This window comes from Sabethes cyaneus, chromosome 3, assembly GCF_943734655.1.
Source record: "Sabethes cyaneus chromosome 3, idSabCyanKW18_F2, whole genome shotgun sequence".
Taxonomy (NCBI): domain Eukaryota; kingdom Metazoa; phylum Arthropoda; class Insecta; order Diptera; family Culicidae; genus Sabethes; species Sabethes cyaneus.
In genome coordinates this window covers 26995529-27006233 of record NC_071355.1, presented here as the reverse complement: position 1 = coordinate 27006233, position 10705 = coordinate 26995529, and the positions used below count along the sequence as shown (strand labels likewise).

The 10705-nt window shown below is 42.3% G+C and overlaps 1 protein-coding gene across 1 annotated transcript; it reads right to left on the bottom strand.

The window, feature by feature from the left end:
* Positions 1-3205: 3205 nt before the first annotated feature.
* LOC128743634 (NADH dehydrogenase [ubiquinone] 1 beta subcomplex subunit 2, mitochondrial-like) lies at positions 3206-3804 on the bottom strand. Its single transcript, XM_053840248.1, has 3 exons — positions 3609-3804; positions 3410-3533; positions 3206-3349 (listed from the first exon to the last, which is right to left on the bottom strand). Exons 1-3 carry the CDS (start codon positions 3707-3709, stop codon positions 3275-3277), a joined length of 300 nt encoding a protein of 99 aa, XP_053696223.1. The 5' UTR covers positions 3710-3804; the 3' UTR covers positions 3206-3274.
* Positions 3805-10705: the final 6901 nt, after the last annotated feature.

The window sequence follows — 10705 nt, the reverse complement described above, 5'->3', positions numbered from 1 at the left end:
TTTCGCATCTAAGGTAGTGTTGAATAATTACACGATTGAAGAAATACACAAAATGACAAAGTCCCTCAGAAAAGTTCTTCCAAGGCGTGTTGCTGCAAGACGTCAGCTGGAAGTCCTGATTCTTTCAACTAGATCAGACGAATTTGAGTGGATGAATGTAAAGGGCGTAGATATGCGCTAAACATTAATCGACGGCACATCAGCGACTTCTGAAGCATATTCGATTGCAGCAATTGAAGATCATCTTCAAAATCCGTGAATCGATGACTTATAAGCTCGAAAATTTTCCTTTTTTTTGCTGAAATTCATTTGATAGCTTTAAATAAAAAGGTTGGAATGAATATTTAATTTTTTTGTTGTGAAGGGAGGGGGGGATTGCCGTGACGTGACGTACTTTCTCAGGGGGGGGTCACGAATGTGTGACGAAATGTGACAAGGGGGGGAGGGGGGGAGGGGGGGTTGATTTTGGTCAAAATTTGCGTGACGTACTAAATGGATGTCGCCCTAGCGCCTCCACGCGACCATACCCGGTAATACTCTATTGAGTAGCTAAGCCAGAACGTGCGATGCTGCATGGTTCTCGGCTGTCTGATCTCAAAACTGAGATTTTGGGCAGACGGTTAAGCCGCATGGCCTTGTTATCGGGTAAGCCTACCCAAGTAACAACGGTAGCTGAAATGCAAGAGCAATGGCTGTTTACGGGTTGGTTTAAGGCGATCAAAGCTGCATAAAGTAAGCACTCAAATGGTGTGTAAATAAGCGATGTTTAAGCTACTTTAAGTTTTTCAAACCAGTTCTCTCCCAAAAGCTGATAAAAAAGCTTAATAGCGGATTTTTTTGCTAAACAATCTGCTTCTAAACAGCCATAAACATCAAACCGTTATACGGCTGCTTAGAGGTGTTAAAATGTAGAGTGGAAGCTTTCATTAGGCTCACACGGCTGCTGAGAGGTGTTAAAATGTAGAGTGGAAACTTTCATTAGGCTCACAGCTTTCAAACTAGTTTAAGGCTGCTTAAGGGTGTTAAAGTGGCTTTAAAAACTTCTACCCAGTTTTCTTTCGGCTCACAGCACACACACCATTAGATCATAGAATTTCGCAATTCGGCTGACAGCAAAAGTTTGTCAGTTATCGACATTATCGACTGCTTCACGCTAGGCGGGCTAAGCTTCAGGTGTAAAAATATTCTCACTGTCTGTTCTGCAGATGCAAATGGGGCGGATCATACGGTGAGTGCTTATGGATCAAAAGATGGCTGGTTCAATTCCCGGAAAAGACATGCATTTTTTAAATTAGCTTAGCTTACTTGTACGAATTGAAGTTATTCGAAACTAAAAATATCGCGTTCACGGCGAAATAAAAATGACGCGTTCCATTTTTATTAAGTTTAAAAATAGATTTTTTTTGGCTGCATAAAGGTTAATGAAGCGTTGATTAAGCGACTGGAAAAGCAGATTGCAAAACTATTTCTCGTTCTAAAAATAGAGTTGACAGCATTGCGCAAATTGGCTATTTAAAAGCGCAAAAAAGTTTCTATTAAGCTTCATTGCAGCTTCGAAAGCAGCTTTTAATTAGCCTGAAGCTTGATAAAATCACCAGATTTAGATGTTTAAGAGCTGAAAAAAGGTTTCCATTTCTAAACCTAAACCATAGTTCAGCCACAGGTTGAATAAAATCAGCTATAAAAGCGTTTGATCAGCCTGAAATTGTTACTTGGGGAGTGTTTGGAATGGTTTGGTAGGGAGAGTTAGGTGGATTCCACCTGGTGGAGTGGATTGAGCATTGAGTCGTGTATAGAATTAGGTATAATCGAGTTGTAGTAGTTTTTTTGGAAATGTGGTATGAACAGCAATGATACCGATTGTAGAAATTAATAAGAGGTCACTCTTACTCTACAAGTATAGAATAAATAAATACTAAATACTAAATAATGCACATGAAAAGAAGGAAAAATTAATTTTATTATTGGCTATAAGACGCACTGATGGAAACTCAGATGACGCGATTAGTAAGAAAATGTTATATTGACTCAATCAGCTATTTAGTAAGATCGTTTCAAATCGAATTTTTTCACATATTACTATATACGGGTCGACTCTTTTGGTAATAACATACCAAACGAGTTGAAAGTCCGAATGTAATAGTAAAATCCATATGCTTCTAGTATTACCTTCTGGCGGGGCTTGCTGACTAGAAAATGATTCCGGAATGCGCTGCAAGTACTCAGTCATTTTTCATGGGTCTTTGAATAGTCAGTAGAGCTAACACCATCTATAACCCGAAACTAAGATAATTGCATGGACTAACCATCACTGCAGTTATCTTTTCTTCATAATATCACTGCCGGACAGTGGGAGATAGATAGGATACACACACAGGATATACACAAAACTGCTTTTGAAATCCTAGAAAGCAACGCGTGTATGAGTTAGGTTTCATTTCAGTTAGTTCCAATTATTACACTTGCTTTCTAAAGATAATTTTACAATGAAACATTTTTCAAAAGCGGCATTTACCATGGTCTTAACCAACCCACAAAAAAGCGACATTTAGCTGTGACAGCATTCGTGCTGCCCTTAGTGGTACGACATAGAAGTAATGGTATCATTGAGGCAAATTAACGAGAAAAATCTTATTTATTTCTACTGTAACTTAGCTATAGTAGAATTAAATGAAATTTTTCTTCAACTTTCTCGTTGATTTATGAACTGTACTAAGACTTGTTCGAAAATATTAAGAAATTATTTCAACCAATCACGAAGCCAGAATTTCTAGTTAGGGCGCGCCTCAAAATCACTAGTTTTTGTAATTAAAGTTGATGCTTGCGAAATCTTTCGATCGACTAAGTAGTGCAAATATTATTAAATTCTATTGAGAATTGACTGAACTATAGCGTGTAAAACGTTATCACCGTGATGACGTCTTTTCCAACAAATTACGACCAGCGAAAATGTCGCTGTAAAACCGCGTTAATCCTTTAATTATCATGTTCATTGTTGAAATTGACTTGACTAATAGCCAGGCTTGGCACGCTTTTTGCGCTTCGATTTTGCTCTTTTGATTAATGCTCATCAACCAAGCAGTTTAAAAAGGGACGGGAACAGCTATGATTCGCGAATCTACTTAATTAGTGTCATTATCGAAGTTGATTCCACCGATAAAAGTACAACAAAACTTCATCCTTTGCATCCTTTATTTACAACCAACGTTCGTTACAGAGGCAAAGAATGAATGAATTTTATGCACTAGAAATCAAAACTTAGCACTCATCACGCTTATTCTTCATCATCTGGAGGAATACCCAACTCAGCATTTGTCCATTCCGATGGATCCGGATAATAAAATTCACCCTAAAAACAACAAAGAATACATCATATGCTAAACGCAATTACATCTGAAACAGAACCAACCGTAATATGCTCGTATTCGTGAAACAGATGCCACAGGACCCACCACCACATCATTCCACCGGCAAGTTGGGCCAAACCCCGGACGGCCATATTCGGCGTTGGGCCATTCTTCCGATAGGAAACACTGCAAATCGTCAATTACATAATTAAGTGCTTGGACTTACGTGAACAGTAGTGCGGTGCGGTGTTATCAACTTACTAATGAGCCTGGCGTACGGTTTGCTTTCCAACGGTGCTGCTTCGGGATGCCACAGAACGCTGCAGCAAACGGCCCAATAGAAGAGCACGAGAGGAAAGCATCGTTGCTTCGCTTTGGATGGTTTGTTTCACTGTGCTAGAGCTTAACTAGGAGCAAACTCCGTTTTCGTGACCGTCTATTTTTGTTTTTGATTTGCCAGCAGTCAGATGAATGTCAAGATTTGACAGCAGCGTTCTCGCACTGAGGGGTGTCACGATTGGCAAAGAAATTTCCGAAATTGCTCGCAGCACTAATACATCTAGCGGCGGGTAGGCGAAACTCTCAGTGTATTTAATAATTACATTTATATCTGCACGGTATTATAGATCGGCGAATGTGGAATTATAGCCGGAGTCCGGAGACGAATGAAGTCTATTTAAAGTCCTACCGGTAAAAACCTACCGACCGGATGTGGTATTAGCGAATTCAAAACATTTTTGCAAAAGTGCACCGAAACGAACATATGAATATAATTAAACAATTTAAGTTAATTGAACGGTAACTGTAATTTATAACCTATAACCAATAACCTAAGCACAGAACAGAAGCGGAAGTAGAAATCCAAAGACGTACATGCTACTTTCTACAGATACTGGCGAACCTGGCGGTAGCGAGTCACTTTTTTCCACAAAAACACACGCTATGCGATTGGCAGCGAGCGTTCTGCTGATATTGCTGTTATTCGCTTCTATGCGAAAACCTTCCCAAAGAAAAATAAAAACAAAATAAGACTCTGTTACCAGTTTCGCCGAATCGTTCGGACTTCCACTTCTGTTCTGTGGCCTAAGGTTAAAGGTTTATAGACAGCTTAATGATATAAGTTGTTTTGGAATTGGAATAAAAGAGCTGTAACGTGAGCTGTAAAAATATTTGTGTTTTTTTTTCATATCAAATCTATACCTATAAAAAAGGATTTCTGTCTATCTGTCTGTCTGTCTGTCCGTATGTTCCTTATAGAATCGAAAACTACTGAACCAATCGGCATATGAACATATGAACGGCATATGGGTGTTTTGGAGGCAACCATTTTTTCTATGATGAATTAGGACCCCTTACCTTTTTAAGAGGGGGGCTCTCATACAAACGAAATACAAATTTCCTCATAACTCTAGAACTCATCAAGCAAATGGAACCAAATTTAGCATGTGTGTGTTTTTGTAGGCAAGAATATTTTCTATGGTGAATTAGGACCCATCCCCACTTTAAGAGGGGGGGGGGGCTCCTGTACAAATGAAATGCAAATTTTCTCATAACTCGAGAACTAATCAATCAAATGGAACCATATTTGGCATGTGGGAGTTTTAGATGGCAGAAATTTTTTCTATGGTGAATTACGACCCCTTCCCCTTTTAAGAGGGGTACTCCCATACAAATGAAATTCAAATTTCCTTATAACTTGAGAACTAATCAAGCAAATTGAACCAAATTTGGCATGTGGGAGATTTTGGAGTCTTCAATTTATTTTACGATAGTTAGAGACCTCTCACCCCTGTGGTAGGGGGATATGGACTCTCATACAAATAAAACAGAAATTGCTGCGAAACTCAAAAACTAATCGAACTCGAGAAATTCGAGACTCTTCCATAAAACATTAGTCAATACAAGACCACAAAAACTATCTATAATAACAATAGATCAAGATGGGCTGGTAAACGGCTGAATAATGCGTACCGTCGGTGCCTTGTGCACGTGTAGGCATAAAATAGACCCTACAGTGGTCCATAGCCTCTTATTCAGCAACTCCTATTCCTACCGCCTCGTGGTACCAGCCGGGATACGAGCAACTTTGGTGGAGATCGGGTAACCAACCCCGGTGGAAGCCAAGGTCGTATGCTGACAGGAAAGGAGGCCTCTTTCGAGCTTCGTTGGCCCTCCGGCGAAACAGGGGGTAGGTGTAGCAGGCTTTGCGAGCCGTCACCACCAAAAACACTAAAGCACGGAACGAAGAACAAATATATTCTTACTGGAACAATCGGAATAGACCCACGCGACGAAAAAGGACTATGGATTGGAAACTCGGGACGTGGAACTGCCGATCTCTCAACTTCCAAGGGAGCACTCGAGTGCTCTCCGACGTATTGAAGAGCCGCAAGTTCGACGTCGTAGCGCTGCAGGAGGTGTGCTGGAAGAGCTCAACGGTACGTACGTTCAGAGATGGACATACTATCTACCAGAGCTGCGGCAACACGCACGAGCTGGGTACAGCTTTCATAGTGATGGGCGAGATGCGGAAACGGGTGATTGGGTGGTGGCCAATCAATCCTCGAATGTGTAGGTTGAGAATCAAGGGCCGATTCTTCAACATAAGCATTATCAACGTGCACATCCCTCACCTCAGAAGTACCGATGACGACAAGGATGAATTCTACGCGCAGTTGGAGAGTGAATACGACCGCTGCCCAAAACATGATGTCAAGATCGTCATCGGGGATTTCAATGCTCAGGTCGGCCAGGAGGAGGAACACAAACCGGTGATTGGAAGGTTCAGTGCACACCAGCGAACCAATGAAATGGGCCTAAGACTTATCGACTTTACCGCCTCCAAGAATATGGCCGTACGTAGTACCTTTTTCCAGCACAGAATCCACCATAAGTACACCTGGAGGTCACCAAATCGGACAGAATCACAGTTCGACCACGTTTTGATCGACAGTCGGCACTTCTCAGACATTATCGACGTCAGATCCTATCGAAGCGCTAACGTTGACTCGGACCACTACCTAGTTATGGTTAAGATGCGCCCTAGACTCTCCGTTGTGAACAACATTCGGTACCGACGCCAGCCTCGGTTAGATCTCGCGCGGCTGAAGCAGCCAGACGTCGCCGCAAACTACGCGCATTCACTCGAAGCTGCGCTGCCGGAAGAGGACGAGCTGGACGAAGCCCCTCTCGAGGACTGTTGGAACACTATCAAAACAGCCATCAGCAGTGTAGCGGAGAGCTCCATCGGGCATGTGGCCCGGAATCAGCGGAACGATTGGTTTGACGATGAATGTAGGAGGGTGATGGATGAGGAGAACGCTGCGCGGGCGGCCAAGATGCGCAGTGCCACACGTCAGAACGTGGAAAGACACAAACAGAAGAAGATGCAGCGAAACCAAATCTTTCGGGAGAAAAAGCGCACCCTGGAAGAGCAGGAATATGCAGAGTTGGAGCGGCTGCATCGTTGTCAGGAAACGCGAAAGTTTTACCAGAAACTGAACGGATCCCGCAAAGGCTTTGTGCCGCGAGCCGAAATGTGTCGGGATAAGACTGGCAGTATTCTGACGGACGATCGTGAGGTGACGGATAGGTGGAAGCAGCACTTCGACGAACACCTGAATGGCGCCCAGGCGGAAAACCATGGCGGCGGGGAAAGCGATTTCGACGGTGCAGCAAACGGGGAAGAGGTGCCAGCCCCAACGATAGGCGAAGTTAAGGAGGCCATCATGCAGCTAAAGAACAACAAGTCAGCTGGAAAAGATGGCATCGGAGCGGAGCTTATTAAAATGGGACCAGAAAAGCTGGCCGTTTGTCTGCACCGACTAATTGTTAGAATTTGGGATACGGAACAGCTACCGGAAGAGTGGAAAGATGGGGTTATCTGCCCGATCTACAAAAAGGGCGACAAGTTGGACTGTGAAAACTATCGAGCGATCACCGTTCTCAATGCCGCTTATATAGTGCTGTCCCAAATCATTTTCCGCCGTCTATCACCAATTGCGAATAGATTTGTGGGAACTTATCAAGCCGGCTTCGTCGAAGATCGGTCTACAACGGATCAAATATTTACACTGCGGCAAATCCTCCAAAAGGGCCGTGAATACAGAGTTCCCACGCATCATTTATTCGTTGACTTCAAAGCCGCATATGATACCATCGACCGGAAAGAGCTATGGAAAATCATGGACGAGAACAGCTTCCCCAGGAAGCTCATCAAACTGATTAAATCTACGTTGGACACAGTGCTGTGTTCGGATTTCGGGTGGATTGTCAAGTTCATTCGAATCACACAGAGGGCTTCGTCAAGGTGATGGTCTTTCATGCCTGCTGTTCAACATAGCGCTACAAGGTGTTATGAACCGAGCGGATATCAACACGCGGGGCACGATATTCAACAAATCTAGTCAATTCGTCTGCTTTGCCGATGACATGGATATTATCGGCAGAACATCTGTGGCGGTGGCTGAACAGTACACCAGACTAAAGCGCGAAGCAGAAAAGATTGGGTTAAAGGTAAATACGTCTAAAACAAAGTACATGCTGGCCAGCGGAACCGAGGCCGAACGACACCGCTTGGGCAGTAGTATATTGATCGACGGCGATGAGTTTGAGGTAGTCGATGAATTTGTCTACCTTGGCTCACTGGTAACGGCGGACAATGATACCAGCCGTGAGATTCGGAGGCGTATTATCAGCGGAAGTCGTGCTTACTATGGGCTCCACAAGCAATTGCGGTCGAGCAGACTAAGTCCCCGTACAAAGTGCACCCTGTACAAGACGCCTATTAGACCGGTTGTTCTCTACGGGCATGAAACATGGACAATGCTCGAGGAGGACCTGCGGGTGCTCGGAGTTTTCGAACGACAAGTGCTAAGAACGATCTTCGGCGGCGTACAGGAGAACGGAGTATGGAGGCGGAGGATGAACCATGAACTCGCACAGCTCTATGGCGAACCCAGTATTCAGAAGGTAGCTACCTGGTAGGTAGCTGGACGGATGTGATGGGCAGGGCATGTTGCAAGAATGCCGGACAACTACCCTGCAAAGATGGTGTTCGCCTCTAATCCGGTAGGAACAAGACGACCAGGAGCGCAGCGAGCAAGATGGTTAGACCAGGTGGAGCGAGATCTGGCGGAGAGTACTCGGTGTCCGAGGAATTGGAGAGCGGTAGCCCTTAACCGAGTTACATGGAGAAATTTTGTTCAACAGGCTTTGTCTTAGGACGGCAAGCCACCTAAGTAAGTAAGTAAGTAATAACAATAGATCATTCCGAACGAGACGGTCGCGAGTATTGCCGGTGACCCGTCCTCGGAAGCGCCGCCCACTGAGGGCTTGCAAAACTCGAGATTGTGACAAAGATCATCCGAGATTCATGATTTATGTATAACACAGGTTAATTTGTGGCAATACGAAGTTTGTCGGGTCAGCTAGTAGTTTATAAATTGCTGAATTATTCATGGCAGTAGTCTAGACAACATGGAAACAGATTCATTTTTCTACATTTAACAATAAAGGTTTCTTTATTGGATCATTTTTAAAGAATAAAAATTTATAACATTCTTGTCTGCTGAAAACAATATAATAAAGCTACTGAAACTGACGAATTTAGAGAATAGATTCGTTTCTTTTATATTATTTACAATGATAAGGCCAATAGATTTGCGAATATCATTTGCAACAGTCGTTGAAGATGCAATTAATTAGCATAACAAGGTAGATTACAGCTTAGTCACATTAAGACCGAAGCCGAGCACTAACGAGAGAAAAGCAGCATGGCAAAATGTCAAATTAGAATACACTTTGGTTAAATCCAAATATTAGAGCATTCTTTTGATGATTTGCTGCTCAGACTTTAATAAAATAAACGTTCTTGTAATAAAATTATAATATGCAGAAACCATAATAAATATTTATTTTAATTAACTTATCTATTATATCTGTATGGATTATACATAATTTAACATTGCTATAAAAATGCAAATCTTAACTTTAAGCATGTTTCAAGCATCCGCAGCAGTGAGACTACTGCTTACTAATTATGCACGCACAGATTCCAGCCCGAGTGAAACCTGGTCTTCGGCGGACAGTCGCCGTAGATTGGTCGCTTGATAACGCACTTGTTAGCCTGCCGGGTGAATTCCTTCGGACAATGAAGACTCCGCACCGTGCCGATGATGGCCAGCAGCAAAGCCAGCAGCCACAAGAACTTCATCTGTCGAAAACAATCAACCAATCGAGGGCAATATGTATGAACAGGTTTCGTTTTACTTTCAATCCGATCCGATCCAATCACGCGGAGGTCGGAGGTCAACCTCCGAGCAATCAACACTTACGGTTTTGTCAGATTAGCGTTTCTTCTTCCGCTGTGTTGTTATTCGGCACACAATTACTGCGTAACTGAGCTTGTTTTTGGTACTGACAACATCTTATATAGAACAATAAGTCAGTTTGGGTACGAAAGCGCGGAAGCGCAGCATCTTGGAACGTGGAATTGAAATTCGTTTCAAGGGCAAGCAGATTGTAATTTTTAAAAAATTGTCAATAAATATAATAGCTAGAATTTTATCTAAAATTCTACTTTGAAATCTATTCTTCGATTACAATGTATGTTGGACAAACTAATTTTTTTTTTTCAAAGTTATGTACTCAATATAGAAGGACATATTTGAATACACATAATTTGTTTTTCTTTTTGTATCAATAGCAAACATCGTATGACTCAGTGGCTCTAATTTTGTGATTCGAGTGATGTGACTCATGCTAACCGAAGCAAATTAGTTTAATAAACGAATTCGAATTGAATAGAAAATATACAAACATTTGAACGACTCTTTTTCCATTGATTATGAAACTTGGTCAACCAGAAGGTTTACTTTCTTTATTCCTTAATTAAAAGTTTCGCCCACAGTCGAACATTCCGTCTATTTATTAGACGAAATCTATGATATTTCAGTTCATGAAAATAATTTCATCATCGTACCTAAAGTTAAAGTACTGTCTTTACACCAGTGGTGCTTTTTTGTCAACAATTTTACGATATTCCGGAGCCTCAACCGCGAAAGAAATTGATGGAAGCATTCTTCCATAGAGTAGATCCAAAGACCGGGTTCCTCCATGAAAAAGGGAACAAACTGTTGCTCCTTAATGCGAGGTCGTGTTTCCCTCCGGGCACCAGTTGACGAATTCAATCAAATTTTTGCATAAGTTTTTTTTTCTCCATCATCGTGGCTCGAAGAGACGAACGCGTATTGTATTGTAAAGGCAGCGCCCGGATGAATCGTCGATACTGATTTGAGCCCATCGTTTTTTTTTATTGCCAAAAAACCGGCTGTTCGCAGAAGATAACTTGTCTCACA